An 18,738-nucleotide genomic window follows, 5' to 3' on the forward strand; every position below is an offset into this window, starting at 1 on the left:
ACCAACTCCTCCCTCGGTCGTAGATATAGTTGATGCAGCTGCTGCGGCGACAGTCTCTGCAAGGGCTGCGTAACGCTTATCAAAATACTCCACCATGGTGGTCTTAACCGACCCGAACATCTCCGACAACTCGGCCCGGAACAACGCAGCAACCTCATCATGCAGGATCGCACAGATCCTGTCATCCATCTCATTTGGCCTCATCTGGCCGATAGTCTCGGGCGCTGTCAGCTCCCCCTGTCTGCCCTCTCCTGATCCTGATCCTGATCCCAAACCGGATCCGGGCACAAAGCGCCTGGTCATACGAATAATTGGGGACCAACCCCCGACAAAACCCTAGGGGTTGTGACTTCCTTGTTACACGTATGGATCCTATGCTTTCAGTAGTACGGGCCCATACTACCTTCCACACTTACCCATATTTGTCCCAAGTATCATCACAAGGACCTAACAATACACATAATCATATTGATCACTCAAGCCTCACTGCTAAAGGAAGGCTAAATGCCTCGAAGTCGGCGAACTCCTCCCAATAACCTATCTACCCATGAAACTTCCACCACCCCTGCAGCACTAGCGTATGCTAGCCATACATAACGATGGACCCTATAGACTTTGGAATATTCAATTCTACCCTAAGCTCCCAATTAAACAAGAACAGAACATAAGGCTAAATCAAACATTCTCAGGCTATAAGATCTTAATTATGTACAACCGTGATGCCTACACTAGATAAATACAGTAATGATGCCAATTTCTTATAAGGAAAACCCTTGGCTAGTAGGCGTCATGTATCAGGAAATTCTATCATGCAATTCCTAAATATCCCTAGCCTAGCACTAGCATGCTGTTCTAACATATCACATAATCAAAGAACTGTATGGTATTTTGGGGTCTGCTTACTGCCTCCGGCTGATCGTACACCCTGCATCCTCCTTCATTTATTTTGAAAACCAATTTCTTAAAACATTTTTGAAAACCTTTCCTTGATTTGAGACTGGATTCACACGAATGTTCCTCCAATTCACTCAAACCAAGGCTCTGATACCAACTTGTAACACCCAAATTTTCAAACCAATTTAAACTTTTTAAAACATATCAAGTTCATCAAACATTACAACTTTGTTTTCAAAATATTGATTATCCGAGTTTTCCCCAGAAATATTAACACAATAGGAGGAGCTCTACGATCACGCCTTAGCCTTGCCTTGATACTCTGATGTACCTGAAACAATAAACTGAAACTGTAAGCCCGAAAGCTTAGTGAGTTACCCCCAAAATACTGATATACATACAGTCCCTATAGCAATATCAACATTAACATATCATATCAATCAAAACAGAACAGCATGCACTGGGCCCACAACTTTACAAGTTGGACTACCCCTAGGCCCTCAGTACGGGTCTGGAATGTCTACCGGGCCCTCAGCTCGTATCTGGAATGCCATTGAGCCCTCAGTGCGAGACTGGAATGCCTACCGGGCCCTCAGCTCGTATCTGGAATGCTCCCGAGTCCTCAGTATGAGTCTGGAATGCCTTCCGGGCCCTCAAATCATATCTGGAATACTCTCGGGTTTGTTGGCTACCGCACGGAGCAGTACAACCTCAACCCACCCCATATAACATGTCAACATGTAACAAATAAATGCACATACAGGAAATCAATCAGTATTATAGGCAGTCCTACCGACCTACCCGGCTAGCATATCAACTGGCATACATTACTAACTCAACTCAACATATCAATAACTACTAAGATATCAAATCCAATGGGCCCGCCTTGGTGCCTTAGACCCCTTAGTATAGTGAGGATAACTCACCTCGCAACTGACGTCAAAAAACTAGAAAGCTTCATCTCCCGGATCACCAACACGAACTTCTCTACCTATGATTACCATACAATCCTTTTTCATAAGTTTCCAAATTATCAGACTACCCTTAGAAGTCATCTGGTCAACTCTTGGTTAAAGTCAACGCTTATAGTCAAAGCACCAATCCATGTTGACTCGACTCGTCGAGTCCTTCCTGAACTCGAGAAGTCGTGAAATCCTTGATTGGCTCGTCGAGTTCCCTTTTAACTCGTCGAGTTCATACATCCAAGAATTGGGAGAAACCCTCGCCGACTCGCCGATTCTTCGAACGACTTGCCGAGTCCAAGGCAATCTTCAACGGACTTGCCGAGCTGTTCATCCAACTTGTCGATTTCATGGCTATCTTCAACAGGCTCGCTGAGTTATTCATCAACTCGACGAGTCCTTGCAGACCTTCATCCATGCAGACACTATTTAAGCCATGGCAAGGTTCCAAATTTCAGATCCAAGCTTCTAGGGCATGTTTATCACGTAAAGTCGCAAACTTTACGTGCATGCAAGGCTTTAAGACCCTTAAATGGAAAAACTAAGCTTGCAATGAAGTCTCACACTTGAGGAAAGGTTCCTACCAGACAAGGCTGGTGACTTTATGGATCTAGAGGTCAAAGGGAGTCCAGATCTGAAGTTACAACTTCAGATCTTAGCTTAAACATGGGGAGCCTTTCATAAAACCCATCCAAAAGAGGTCAAAAGAGAGAGGGGCTAAAGGAACAGCTTAATACCTTCCAAGAAGTGACAACTGATGAACCTCTAAGCTCCCCACAAGTTCCTAGCCTTGATTTCCTTGCTTCCCCAAGTGTTTCCTTCTTCAAAGTTCCTCCTCCAAGCTTGAACACACCAAAAGAAGACACACACACACGATTTAGGGTTGAGAGGGACAAAGGGCAGTAGAGGGGAGGCTGGGGGAGGCCAATGATCCATTAAATAGGGTGCAAAACCCCGAGATTTAGGGTTTCATCTGCCAGCTCCTACTCGTCGAGTCCCTTCTTGGACTCGGCGAATAGGTCATTAAAATGCGTGGACCAACCCGCTGCTACTCGGCGAGTAGGGCAATCAACTCGTCGAGTAACCCTTGAAACTAAGAATTCCCACATTAAATCAATACCTGAGAATCGGGGCGTTACAAATAGCTTCCAATTTTTGGGGTTCACAGGGTTCATTAGTGGGCTTTTGCATGGTCGACATACTTATATTCCTTTCAGTGTAAGTTATCTCTATTATCACTAGCAAAATTTTCAGGAAAACCAATACATTTTCAATCATTTAATTTATCTGAAAAAGTTAATACTTTTTTCCCTTTTAGAAAAACAATGTTTCTAATGGTTAATAAACTTTTCAACCATTATATTTATAGTAGTGTCATCCAAATACAAAATCCTTTTCAATACTATATATAATAGCTTTTCAAAGTACAATGTCCAAATATCAAAATTTTCTAAAAACCCATTGCATTAATAAGAAATAAGAAATAAGAAATAACATGTAAGTAGGTTGTTGTCAAGACTTACGTGCTCAAAGGGAGCGAAGCTCCTCTTGTTTGTCTGTTGTTAGACTGTATTGTGCCTCCCAATATCTTTGCCAACTAGTTTTCCAAAGAAATGATACGTAAAGCATATAAGCCTATATATAGTCTGTTTCTCCCTATGTATTTTTCAAGTATCAAAGATAAAAAATATGCAGATCCTCAAAAACTTTCTCTAGTTTAGTGTCATTTAAAAAAATTACCTGCAAAAACAAGGCTTCCAGAGTAGTCTGCAATTCCTCCAACCACATCCAATCTTCCTGGTGCCCTTGCCACATATATCTCTTCCTGTATAAGTAAACAATGCAACAAGAAGATTGGAACTTTCTTAAAAAAGGAAACAAGAACCACTTTCATCTGATCTAAATAAAATTTAAAATAATTTGCATGATTGATTTTGCATTAGAAAACATTAAGGAAATCTAGTCATAGTGTGACATGAGAATCTAAACTGGCTCTCGATCTTTCGTATGTGTAAAAGACATAAATGCCCTCTTCAAAAATAGCCCCAGAAAGCAGTTTTTTTGAGTGAAAAGATAAAAATAAAATTTTAATTTGGAAACAAACCTCCCAGTTAAAGAGAGCAGTTGCAACCTTGCGTTCTCTTATGTATGGCTTTTCAGAATAATGAGAGACATGTAATTCAGCCAAACTTTTCAAAAAGTTAATGGTGTCTGGAAGACCCGTTACATCTCCATGAAGAATCTCAAACTCATCACAAACTCTACACAAATATATTGAAAACTCATCATCATGTTGAATTAATATGCTTATACACCTGTAATGAAAAAACAAGCTTACGAATTCTGAAAAAAGCTAGAATTATTATTAGCATCATTAGATGATTGTGGTGATCCTGTACGAAAACCAAGTTCATCTTGAGCATTACTATACCATTCTGGGATACTGATATCCATTTAGGCGATTTGATCTAAGGGTTAGAATCTGTAATGAGTCAAATTTTCCAAGTGTGTTAGGTTAAATTGGGCCTTTGAGCCCAATTGCAGGAATTCGAAGGGCAAAGACACAAGTCCCATCTGAAGTATAGTGTATGCCTACCCATGAATTGCAGATTTCAGTGTTGTTGTTCCGGTTGAGCTTTGGGCCATGAGGGACAGAATTGGAAAAAGCTAAAAGCGCTTGTTTATCTAAGTTTAAATCAGTTGAAGATAGAGGTAGAAGGAAAAGTATGAAGAAGATTGACTTAAAGCAGAGTTTCATGAGGAAATTTCCTGACATCAAAAACAGAACAAATTAGATGAGTAAAAGAGTAAAATCATATTAAATAATCTCACCTTGCCCCACTATCCTAAAACAAAAATATATATTAAACCATTCACACTCCCCGTTTCCGAATATTGGCTGCAACCTGAATGTATCTTGGCTGCAACCTGCACGTACATTAAACCATTCACACTCCTTGTTTGCGAATCATGTAGGAGTATAAAGCCTAATTTCCAACCTCTTTTGTTTACTGCACAACTATGAAGACAAAAGAATAATAAGAACCGAAAAACAGAGGGTAAATACTCAATCTTTGCACACTTTATTCATATTTGAGAAGGGCTATATATAGCCTTCTAGACACCCACGTGATGCATGAAAATAGCCATGCTAACTACTCTACCTAAAGACCAGGTACCACTAATGACTCATTCTTTAAACTCCACAAAATATACGGTCAAACTATATGGAGACTTATTCCAACTAATAATCTATCTACTAAGACAAAATAAATAAATCAAGATTAACCCAACACATCATTACTAGACTATGCTAAATCTGAAAATAAATGTGGGGCCCCCAACCTGTATACAAATCAAAACAACTAAATTAAATAAAATAATTTACCATCAATGTCATAAGGTGGTGGAAAGAATTGTAAGTAGCAAAAGGAAGCAACTTGTGACAACCAAAGTTGTTCCGTTACATTTCCCCGTTACCGTTAACGGAATATTCCAGTTTATAAAAGTTCCATTAATTAGAGGTCGTCAATTAAATAAACATTTCATTTTTTTATATTTAATATGTCGTTAAGTTGTGATAAAGGACAATAAAAACACATAACACACATTTCCATTTAATTGGAAAAAGTTAGTGTTTATTATTGCGACCACTAAATCGGGTGTGACCAAAAGCCCTGTATAACGGCAGTATTGGGTAGAATTCCACTGAGCTCCGACTCCCACCCATATATAAGGGGGAGTAAACTCCATTTGGAGCTTTTCCACCCTCTCTCTCTATACTCTCTCTCTAGACTCGTTTTCGACCCGAATCCGCAACCAAACGCTTTCAAATCATAAGTCCGCTTACCCTAGCTTATTCTAAACATATTGATTCATGTTTATAGCCCAAAAATCGGACTTAGAAGCTGTTAGAATGGAGTTTACGGCCTAAGCTCCTCCTTAGGCCGTAAACCCCTAAATAGAGGTCAAAATGACCCCAAAATGTCCCTAAAGGCTTGGAAATAAATTAAGGGAATTGCCTAGGAGTGTTTAAACATTTAATCACATGATTTTAGGGGGTAAAAGAGAGTTTACGGCCCAGGCATATGCCAAGGCCGTAAACACCTCTAATCCATGCTAAAATGCCCCCAAAACACTCCCAAACCACCCTTAGGCTTCATACATAATTTAGGGACTTGGTATTTTGGGTTTAGAACATTTAAACACAAGTAAATATGGGGTAACATGGAGTTTACAGCCCAATCAAGGGCCTAGGCCGTAAACACCCCTAAACATGCTAAAATGATAGTAAATGTCCCTTAAATGGCCTTAGACTATTTCTATAAAATGCTAGGAAGGTATTAGGGGCTTGAAACTTCACTTAACTCAAGGCATAGGAGTTTACGGCTATAAACTCCCTTAGGAGTTGTCCCTGGGCCGTAAACTCCCTAATGAAGCCCTTAAAGACCTTAAACTCACTCATGCCTTTTGGATTTGGACATAGAAAAATTCCACTAACAAGATAGAGCCTTAAAACACACTAGAACCCCCTCACCATGAGTTTATGGCCGTAAACTCATGGTGAGTAGTCCCTGGGCCGTAAACTAAGAGATAAGAGATTACTCTCGGAGAGTAAACTCCATTCCTAAGCCATACACACCCTTAAATGTTACCCGGGACACCCAAACACTTATCTAAAGTGTTTTCTGCTCCTTTGAGTGTGTATACTTGTTTAATTAGTAATAAATATACTAATTGTATGTGAACATATGTTATCATATGTTAAATAGGTCTTTGAGTGTGTTTGAGTCTTTACGTGACACCGAACGCCCAAACGGCACCTTCGTCAGACCTACTTGCAACAGGTGAGTTCATACCCTTGAATGAACCTTTTAAATGTTTTTACATGTTTTATAGCGGGGGATACTAGTTAAATATGCCAGTTATCACATCAATCACATGTGATTGATAACCCGCATTCACAAGGATTTACCACACTGTACACTGTTTTACCGAGTAGGATACTATAAATGGTTTTCAAAAAGATTTTCACTTGTTCAAGTTCTTACTTATACTGCTTTATCAAAGTTTCACTTCAAACTGATTTATGATAGGTTTCCAAAGAATTTCTAAAGGTTTTAGATCAAACTTATTTCACAAAGGAATACCAAGTCGTGATTTTCTTAATATATAAAGGTTTTTCCAAGGTTTTCACCGAAGTTCCCTTTTACAATGTATACTTTTACTTGTTTGTTACTGCTGCTTCGCTTTTACTTATTTTAAACTCCTACTTGATAACGCTTTCACTTCGTGATGCATTTATACCTGTTATTGTCTCTATTTCACTTATACTTGTAGACGCTTATACCTGATAGACGCTCTTACTTCACTTATTGTCGTCTCTACTTCGTGATACGCTTATACTTGTTCGACACTCCTACTTCACTTGCGACTGCTCCTACTTCACTTGTTAGACATTCCTACTTCACAAGAATCACTTCTACTTGATACACACTCAGTCGTAGTTAGATGTATGTCGGTACTTATATAGATGCATATAAATAATGATTGAAGGACTTTGGAAGCCTTGTCCGCCCTATTTCCTTTTCTTCGTTGAGATGTGGTCTGGTGGGATCGGATGGCCGTCCGAAGGTCGTTTGGTTCATATATACTATGTATATGAGTATGGACATACAGGAATTCTCTAGTCAGATCAGTTAAGAGTCTCTACCTCTAGTCTACACTTACATCAGAAACACACTACCCACTATTTGGAAGTCTCTACCCACTATTTGGGATGCATCTTCAGGACACAGCCTTCTCCGTCGTCTAGTTGGTAACCAAAATCTCCTGTAGGGAGAGCGGACATTGTGTGTATAGATCTATACGGGATTGACAACCCCGCACCCAGGCTGCTAGCTACATTCTCGGCCTACCAAGCCAACGGGTGACAAATGTCATATTTTGGACGCTTGTAGGGCGTCTGGTACTCTAGTCAGTACGGTTACGAGTATCCCGGGTTACCTTATAATTCATTGGCCTTAAGGTAACAGTATTTCGCCAGCAATTTACACTGTATGCTGGTAATTCATTTTCAGAGTCACACTGCTTTGACCATACAAGACGTATCTTTCATTTGATACTGTCTGGGGTCTGTCTTCTCTGTTTTGACCTTACAAGACGTATCTTTCATTTAATACTGTCTGGTGTCTGTATTCACTTTGACCTTACGAGACGTATCTTTCATTTGATACTGTCTGGGGTCTGTATTCATTGTTTTAGGCCTTACCAGCTATACCTTTCATTTGGTACCTTCTGGGGTCTAAGTCTCTACTTGTTAGACTGAACCATGCGTGTCGTTCGTTCGATACTCTCCTGGAGTCTATGATTCCTTTGCCTTAGTCAGCAGTCCTCACTGTTGAGGCATATGTTATTTCCCTGTTGTCTCTTGCTTTCTTTAATAATCAAATTCAGTATTTTGATAATGATAGTGATTAAGGGAAAACTGCTTTTTACCACATAACACTGACCAGTCTTAGTAGAAGACTACTCTGATAAAAGAAAATATAGGATTTTCTGGAAAGAACTCTAATACACAGTAAACACTTAAACTACTACTTTATAAAGTTATTTAAATAAATGTCACTAAATACTTATGAACTCACCAGCATTTGTAAAAATGTTGATACTCGCTTTTCAAATAACTTGTATTCTCAGGTCAGCAATTAGACAGGTACACCCCGGGAGCTGTTGATGAAGTTGGCTTAGTACCTTGCTGTACTTATTATAATTGTTTGTATACTTTGATTCACTGTAATGTAACTATGTAAAATTATTACTATTAATGCAATGTTTTGTTGTACTTTGATTACTATATGCATGTGTTGTGATACTTGACATGACGTCATCCACCCCAGAACGTTTCTGCTGTTCCGGTTTTGGGGTGTAACAGATTGGTATCAGAGCATTGTTTATAGTGAGCTAAGTATATCAATTCATAAAAGATATACAAACTATAAACACAAAGGGATAAAACACTCTGAGCAAGAATTATACTTTAAAATATAACCATATTTTACCAAAGTATAATAACATCCAGAATCTAAACACTTGAACAAAAGTATCACAAGAAGAACAAGAATAAAAGTCTTCGGATGTTGAGCACTACTGTCAAACCTAGGCAGTTATGTAATCGTAAGCTGGAATAAATGTAACCTGATCAACTACATTTATTCGAGATGCGATGAACGTGTGCTTGGGAGTGATAGTGGTGTTGCAACGGGTCAGAAACTTTCCAACTAGGAATGCTAGAGCCAAACATAAAAGTTAAAATAATATAGGAGTATTTTAGAACACTAAAAGATTCACACTAATCCCAGAATGATACTTAGAAGATAAGAAATAAACAAGAATTAAAATACCATAGGGGTATTTTAGAATCCATAAACAACCTTGCGTGAATAACTAAAAAGATCCTTATTGATATACCTACAACTACAGAGGGTGTACTCCCAAGGTTATATATAACAAGGATCCCATAGGCTAAGAATGTGTGGTTTCGCTCTATTTCCTTTTCCTTGTTTGGATGTGGATTCCGAGTAGTATCACATATTCGAAGGCCTATCGGATCTAAGTTATATATGATTTGTATACCCTGTGTAATCGTAGCTGGACTCGATATGGATCATCCAGTGAAATGTTAATAATCTCTTAGGATTCTTTAGACATTTCCATTCTCGCACGAACCCGGTAGAAAACCCTACCCTCTTCAGTGCTTGACAGAAGATTTGATTCCGACCCCGAAGAAGTTCATTGAGAAGATTTCCAGTTCAGAAATAAATGAACTGGTTTGGGACTATTGAATTCACCAAGTGCCTATATCTTTTAGGGACAGTGGTGAGAGATTCTCCTAAGCTTCCGAGATTCCAGTCATCTGTCATGGAGCGATGACACCTAGAGTCAGATCCGGAGGCAAGGCGGAGTAGTGATTCAATATGTCCATAAGAGGAGAGAACCCTAGGTAACTACCCGAAGGAAAGCAACACCGATTCTAGCCAAAGATACGAGGCAGACCGAGGGAGCCAGTACATGGAACCCGGGAATTGTCTTTTCCTCGTTTTCGACACACAATTACACCCATAAATTAATACAATTTAGTGAGTTAGTGGTTACACTACTCACGCTATGTGTTAGGTAAATCGTCATTTCCCGTTACCGGATGCACGATTAGAGCGGATCCCCGCACCTTTATTGAGAGTGTTTAGCCATGAGCTTTCATGAGCCTCTCTTTCCGCAGTTTCGTTCCGAACCGTTCTCAAATCTCTCCAGGCCGGAGAGTGAAACCTTTCCCCAGTATAAAGGTAACTTAGTAGGAACGACTCGCATCTTAGAGCCTTTTTCCGACACTCATACACCTACCTCGATTACCAAGACTACATGATAGGGATGTAGGTCGACACTCAGACAATCAGTACCCTAGGCACGGGAAAAATTTATGCCTAATACGTTAAGGATAGAAATGTCTAGGGTTAACCATCGTCTCTCATTGCCTTGTGTTCCTTTCTGTGTAGGAAAACCATGCCACCAAAGAAGCGTAGCCAGCCCACAAGCAAGAAACCTACTCTCTTATTCGTTAAAGCTACGTTCCAAGCTGCAGTCTCAGCAGTTGTAGCAGCTGTCATGGCTCACCTGAGTGCTAACAACGCCAATGTTAGCAAGGGCCCTATCGGGATTTCCGATCCTAGCAATGGACAGCAGAAACCAACACTTTCATACCCAGTCACCCAAGAACCTCACTCAAATCCACTAATGAGAAAACTCAAGATTGAGGAGGGAAGTACCTCGGCTCAAGGACCTTCCGAAGGGCAATGAGCTGAGACGACCAATGCTCCTGTAAATCCTCCCCTCCCGACTCCAAGAAGACCATACCTAGGAGACTTTCCCTATTGCAACAAGTGCAGCTACCATCATCATGGTGTCTGTCGGGAGCTCTATTGTGCTAGGTGCAACATGAAGGGACATACTGCTCGCGTATGCAGAACTCCAGTGGAGCGTATTGCATCAATCACCAATGTGACGATCAATCCAGTTTGTTGTCTATGTGGTGAGAGTGGACACTTCAAGAAGGATTGCCCAACTGAAGGAAACAACAAAGACACAGAAGGAGCCTGACTCTACTGCTTAGGGAGAAGCGTCATGTGACATCCCCAAAATCACGGCCATAAAAGACCGATTTTCATTTATGCTTTTAAATAATTTCAGAGTAAATCCTTTTGATTTGAAAGAGTTGCGGAATTTGTTCCCAAAACAAAACATGATAAAATAATATTTATCAAAGCATTTCATCAAGAGATGCATTTCATTATATAATCAAAACTCGGGATGTCATGTTCCGATACAGACCATAAAGCATAAACGATAACATTACAAGTCATTCAACAAATATATACATATATAGACTTGTAAACAAAACAACAAGATGATCCATCCATCTTACGCCCTTGTGCCACTTCCTGTAATACAAATAAAACTGAGTGGGTCAGGCTTGCGAGCCTGGTGAGCATATAGGGTTTTCAACCCACAATAAATAAGTTATATTTAATTTCACCAACCAATCACTATCCCGATTACCCATTCCCGTTATCCTCACTTTACGTCCCTAAAACAACAACTATCTCAAGGGACCTAATCTAGGATTTTCATCGGGACGGACATCACTGCGAAGGGGTTTCCTCAACAATAGATATCCTAAAGGCAACCATGAGGGGGATAGAGTACACCGGTGAACACATCGTTCACAACACCTACAGGTTATGAACCTGCTAGCGTTCCAGTGGACTGTCTAGAAGGAGTCCGTGGTCGTTATCCATACTCCGCTGAATAACTAGATCAACAACAACAACAACATCGAGGCCTCTCATCTGTTTATTACACACCAACTATCTACCCATGTTCTACCCAACATATTAGTAGATAAAAATATATATTTTCATACATAGTTTAAAACCTGTATATCATTTTCATTCAATACATATTCCATATAACATATGAGGCATACCACATAACACGTATTCCATAGAAAACAATTCAGATCTATGAGATGGAAAAAAGTGAATATCCATTCACGCATACAATCACAAAATATACACATAACAAGTATATCGCATAAAATACTTCATAGTTACTTGTTAGAAGAAAGTAACTACACCCTCACACATATAAACCACAATTTACTCAATACACTCAAATCGCACTTGTATTATTATCGTGTTTATGAAAGGTAGTATACACTCACTTGATCAGAAGACGATCGGACAACACTACGACTTGCAGAAGTAGTAATCCACAGCAGATCTGGAAGATCTCCACAAAAATCGAACTTCTCGCGGGCAGAGCTTCGGCTCGGGAACCGCACTTCTCGGGATCTTCAGGATCTCGGGACTTGCCTCGGGGCTAGAGAATAAAACCGGGGCTTCGGGGTATTTCTGGCACGCAAATCGAGGTAAAACGGGAGAGACAAGTGAAGAAATGAACAAAATAACCGGCTGCCCTCGCAAGCCTTTTATAGGGGCTGAGCCTCGCACATACGCGGGGCGTACAGGTCCGAAAAATGTCATCGCTTACGTATCCGAAGCCACTTGCTGCGATGTCGACACCTTCGGAGTACGCGGGGCGTACTCGAGTACGCGGCGCGTACCTTGGATCAGATCGATGACTCGCCTTCGGATAAGGCTTCCGAATTAAGATTTAAAAATAAATACAAATTAATTAATAAACTTCGGAAATTCATATCTTCTTCATACGAACTCCGTTTTCGACGTTCTTTATATCCACGGAAAGGTGAGACTACGCTCTACAACTTTTGTTTAGACTCCGTCGGCTAATTTTGAATTTATTTTTATTATTTATTTTTAATAGGCCGCGACAGAAAAACTTCGTTATAAATTTATAACTTCTTCGTTTGACGTCCGTTCTCGCCTAACTTTTTATCGCTTCGATACCAACAATGAGATCTTCGATTCTCATTTAGATTGCTTCGGCTAAAAACCGCTCGATCTCAAATCGAGTATTTCAGGCTGCACACCGCTAAGTCGAAACTTCGATAAATCATAACTTCCTCATACGAAGTCAGATTTGGGCGTTCTATATATATTCGAAAACCTCGTTTCAACTACTACAATATTAACCAAAGATATTAAGTTTATTTCACACTTAAATTTTGACGCTTATTTTTATTCTTAATTAATCAGACCACATAATTAAGCAATTAAGCACAAAACACATAATACTCAAATAATAGATTCTTATTATTTCAAAATGGGTTACAAAGGTTAACCTAGACTATTACAATGCTAAAAACGGCAAGCCCGGAAACACAGGCGTTACAATTCTCTCCACCTTAGAATGATTCCGTCCCCGGAATCACACATCAACAAACAAATGCGGATAGCGACCCATCATGTCACTCTCCGTCTCCCAGGTGAGATTCGGCCCGTTCGTGTGTTTCCATCGGACAAGCACTAACCCAACCATCTTGCGTCGCAATTTCTTAGTCTTTCGGTCAACAATTGCCTCCGGTTCCTCAATCAACCTTTTGTTCTCATCAATTCTCAATTCAGAGATTGGAATTATGTCGGGAACTTCTCCCGTGAACTTCCTCAAATAACACACATGAAAAGTGTTATGAATTCCATTCAGTTCTTCTGGTAATTCGAGCTTGTAAGCTTGGTTCCCAATCCTCTGAAGAACTTTAAACGGTCCAATAAACCTTGGACTCAACTTTCCCCTTTTTCCAAATCTTATAAGTCCCTTCCACGGCGAGACTTTAAGCAAAATCGAATCCCCAACCTCAAAAGTTACCGGTCTTCGCTTCTTGTCAGCATAGCTCTTTTGACGATCCTGAGCTGCTAACATTCTTTCCCTAATTATTTTCAACTTTTCAGCAGTTTGATGAACCATCTCTGGTCCCATAAACTGCTTTTCCCCAGCCTCAAGCCAACAAGACGCCGTACAACACTTCTATCCATACAAAGCTTGGTACGGTGCCATCTTAATGCTCGAGCGGAAACTATTATTGTAGGAAAATTCTACCAACGGTAAATGTTCATCCCAATTACCTAGGAATTCTAGAGTACATGCTCTCAGCATATCTTCAAGTGTTTGTATTGTTCGTTCGCTCTGACCATCATTCTGCGGATGGTAAGCTGTACTTAAACACAACTTGGTACCCCATTCCTCTTGTAGACTTTTCCAAAACCTCGATGTGAAACGGCTATCACGATCCGACACAATCGTCAACGGAACACTGTGAAGCCTCACAATTTCCTTCACGTAAGAATTCGCAAGCTTCTCCATAGACCATTTCTCCTTGGCCGCTATGAAATGCGCACTCTTAGTGAATCGATCAACGACCACCCAAATCATGTCGTGACCATCCTTTGTTCTGGGCAGTTTAGTGACAAAATCCATAGCGTCTTCCCACTTACCCATAGGCACAGGCAAAGGTTCTAAACTCCCGTACAGTTTCTGATGTTGTGTCTTGACTCTCGCACAAGTCACACACTCGGCCACATACTTTGCAACATCAAGCTTCATCGTCGGCCACCAGTAGTAGGGTTTCAGGTCCCTATACATTTTAGTGCTACCCGGATGAATCGAGTACATGGTCTTGTGAGCTTCTTCCATCAGGAGATCTCTGACTCCTTGTAACATCCAAAATTTCAAAACAATTAAAACTTTTCAAATCACCCATTTTATTAACATTGTTGCAAAAAGGTTTTCAATACATTCTTTAACAGAGTAATTTCCCAGGTTCAAAACATAAAACACCAACGCGAGGAACGGTACGATCACGCCTTTGCCTTGTCACAGACTCTTGAGAACCTGAAACATAAAACCACAACTGTAAGCCCGAAAGCTTAGTGAGATACCCCCAGAATACCAACCACATATACGCCTTTCCAGGCCCTGACCTTCCGGTCCTCAACACAACATAATCGCCTTCCGGCCCATAATATATTGCCTTCCGGCCCATAACATATTTTCTTCCGGCCCATAAGCATACAATGCATACATAACATAACAAATAATCATATAGCAGTTCATAGACAACAATCGATCAACAGATCACATACCATAGCATTACTCTAAACGAGATACCGGTCTGGCCGGTCACTAGCATACCTTACTCTATGAATCAGTCAACATACTAAATGCATACATACGCCTTTCCAGGCCATGACGTTTCGGTCAACATAGTAACGCCTTCCGGCCCATAACATGCAATGACAACTACCCGGATTTCCATCCGATAAAAGGGTCGGCCTTGGTGCCATAAACCCTAGCGATATAGTGAGGATAACTCACCTCGAAACTGCCGACTGAACAGATAGCTCAAGCTGCTCCGATCACTGATACGATCTCCACCTCTGGACAGCCTCCAATACACTGAACTCAAACAATAAACAACAATTACCAAAATACCCTTGGAACCACTGGTAAATCCTTGGTCAAAGACAAGGTCAAGTCAACCCCTGACTGACCCTACTCGCCGAGTCAACTCTATGACTCGCCGAGTCCCCATGCTCAGAACTTCACTTAACCCGCGACCTAACTCGCCGAGTCACCCCAAGACTCGCCGAGTTCAACGACTCTGAGTCCACTCGCCCTTGACTCACTGATTCCTTAAGATTCCTTTTCTACACGTCGAGTATCCCCTTTTTGCTCGACGAGTTCCTCCTGGAAGAATCGCGGGGCCACCCCGACTCAACTCGCCGAGTCTGACGAACAACTCGACGAGTCCCAGATATTCTTCAAGCTACTCGTCGAGTCTGTTCATCAGACTCGTCGAGTGCATGCCATGCAGTCGATCAAACTGCTTCCTGGGACAATTATGGTTCCGAAATACACAAGCATGGAACCTTCTGGACCTCTAAGGTCCTAATACAGGGTTATATCCGTTTGATTAATAAAGTAATAATCCATCTAATCACCAAATGGGTTCCATAAACCCTAAATTCATGCACACATTAATATAACAGAAATGATCCGGATTATTACCTGAATAACACACTCTCTGTGTCCCCAAACCTCAGAACTCGAATCCCTTGCAGTTCCTTTAGCCAAAACCCTTCCCTCCTTGCACCACAATTTCTTCAAGTCACCAATGGCCTTCAATCTTGCTCTAGATGCCCACAGCCGCTTAGGGTTCTTCTCAATCAACCAAAAGACGGACAATGACGGCCTAAGAGGCGTTATATACGACCCAAAACCAAACGGTTAGGGTTTCTGCTGAACAGCGTCGACTCGTCGAGTCCATATCTGGACTCGTCGAGTCCAGTCGCGAACCCGCGACCAAGTCTGCGATCCTACTCGGCGAGTCTAGGCTCCAACTCGCCGAGTCCCCTCTTAAAACACCCCCAAAATCATAATTATATCAATATTTGAAATTCCGGGCTGTTACAACTCTCCCCCACTAGAACTAGACTTCGCCCTCGAAGTCTCACTCTGAAAATAGCCCCGGATGCTGCTCCCATCTCTCACGTTCCAGATCACAGTTCATTTCCGATCCCCTCCGGTGCTGCCACTGGCTTCTCGGTATAACTCCGGCTCGCGTCCCCCTGAATGTCTTCTAATGGAACCACTGCCGACACATCGGCTATACACTTCCTCAATTGTGACACATGAGAAACGTCGTGGATTTGTCTCAATCCGTGGGCAACTCCAACCGATAGGCCACCTGGCCTACCCCCGCAATTACATGAAAAGGTTCAATATACCGGGGCCCCAACTTGCCCCTCTTCCTGATTCGAATCACTCCTCTCCAAGGAGAGGCCTGCAGGGATACGAAGTCACCGACCTGAAACTCAATCTCGGACCGGCGTCTGTCTGCATAACTTTCCTCTCGGCTCTGGGCGGTCAATAACCTCTATCTAATCTGTTGAATTTGCTCTGTCGACTGAAGCACGATCTCTGTACTGCCCAACACTCTGAAATCGAAAATTACCCAAGATGCAGCTCTGCTCTAAATCTCAACGATCACTCGACCCATAAAGGTTAGAAAACCATGAACCACCGGATCCCCGATCCAAAGCCCACTTTGTCCATTCCGGACCGACTGAGAGATCCATTCTCACTCTCAGAGCAACTCTTACAAGTTCTCCTCTTGCCATCACATACACATAATGAACTAGTCCCAACACCCGCAGGTTGAAAGACCCGATACACTGTTGATATCCTCGAACATCTCCCAAGATGAACCACTACATCCACCCTACACTCTGATCATAATCACACTGGAAATTCAAGATTCTCTCTCCCCCTGCACCCCTTCTGAGTCTCGACAGCCATCCCAACCCGGATGGGTTCCTACTTCACTGCCGCGAACGCGATGCTCCAAACCATACTCGAAATACTTTAACCATAACTCTGCTCTACAGCTTTCACTTTCGTGAACTTGCACCCCTTCGGAGTTACACACCTTCCTCTTTTCCTTTTTCCAAGGAACCCTCCTGGCCATAATGCCACTCCAACCGGTGGCACGGTGCTCGCCCCAGGCGACACCACCCTTTTTGCGTAACCGTTATTCACATACTCTGGTTCCCATTACAGGGGCTCTCAATCCCATGCACTCTCTCCACTCATCAAAATCACTTCCTCAGCTAAACAAGATCACTAACCCGGGGCCAGACCTCCCAATGCAATCACACTGCAACATACACGATCCGCAATCTCACACTGATCCAGCAATACCAACAGAGTTTCCAACATGACTGGACCGACTCTCATAACACATACTAGCCACTCGAGGCTATATCTCTGTGGGTCCGTAAACCCAAACTCTACGAACCCTCAGGTTCTAACTCTGGGAACTGTAACAGCCAAAATTTCAAAACAATTAAAACTTTTCAAAATCACCCATTTTATTAACATTGTTGCAAAAAGGTTTTCAATACATTATTTAACAAAGTAATTTCCCAGGTTCACATCATAAAACACCAACGCGAGGAACGGTACGATCACGCCTTTGCCTTGCCACAGACTCTTGAGAACCTGAAACATAAAACCACAACTGTAAGCCCGAAAGCTTAGTGAGATACCCCCAGAATACCAACCACCTATACGCCTTTCCAGGCCCTGACCTTCCGGTCCATGTGTCTCAGGGGACTTCCGTCCCTGCTGGGTAAACCTTCCGTCCTACCCACGCCGACCTTCCGGTCCATCACACAACATAATCGCCTTCCGGCCCATAACATATCGCCTTCCGGCCCATAACATATTGCCTTCCGGCCCATAAGCATAAAATGCACATATAACATAACAAACAATCATATAACAGTTCATAGACAACAATCGATCACAGATCACATATCATAGCATTACTCTAACAAGATACTGGTCTAACCGGTCACTATCATAACATTACTCTATGAATCAGTCAACATACTAGATGCATACATACGCCTTTCCAGGCCATGACCTTCCGGTCCACATAGGAATGCCTTCCGGCCCATAACATATATTGCCTTCCGGCCCATAACATATAACAACTGACAACTACCCGGATTTCCATCCGATAAAAGGGTTGGCATTGGTGCCATAAACCCTAGCGATATAGTGAGGATAACTCACCTCGAAACTGCCGACTGAACAGATAGCTCAAGCTGCTCCGATCACTGATACGATCTCCACTCCTGGATAGCCGCCAATGCACTGAACTCAAACGATAAACAACGATTACCAAAATACCCCTGGAACCACTGGTCAATCATTGATCAAAGACAAGGTCAAAGTCAACCCCTGACTGACCCTACTCGTCGAGTCAACCCAATGACTCGCCGAGTCCCCATACTCAGAACTTCACTTAACCCGCGACCTAACTCGCCGAGTCACCCCAAGACTC

At 41.8% G+C, this 18,738-nt stretch overlaps 1 protein-coding gene across 1 annotated transcript in view; it reads right to left on the reverse strand.

Annotated features, from left to right (window-relative positions):
* Positions 1-4,371: 4,371 nt before the first annotated feature.
* The window catches only part of LOC145055771 (lipid phosphate phosphatase 2-like), a 36,072-nt gene continuing 21,705 nt past the window's right edge, over positions 4,372-18,738 (reverse strand). The window contains exons 6-7 of the mRNA XM_079004165.1: positions 4,727-4,784; positions 4,372-4,625 (exon numbers count right to left, since the gene is read on the reverse strand). Coding sequence (XP_078860291.1) covers positions 4,372-4,625; positions 4,727-4,784 — 312 coding nt within the window. The remainder of the gene's footprint in view (positions 4,626-4,726; positions 4,785-18,738) is intronic.

This window comes from Lactuca serriola, chromosome 5 (genome assembly GCF_051521515.1).
Source record: "Lactuca serriola cultivar US96UC23 chromosome 5, Lser_US96UC23_V15, whole genome shotgun sequence".
NCBI classification, from domain to species: domain Eukaryota; kingdom Viridiplantae; phylum Streptophyta; class Magnoliopsida; order Asterales; family Asteraceae; genus Lactuca; species Lactuca serriola.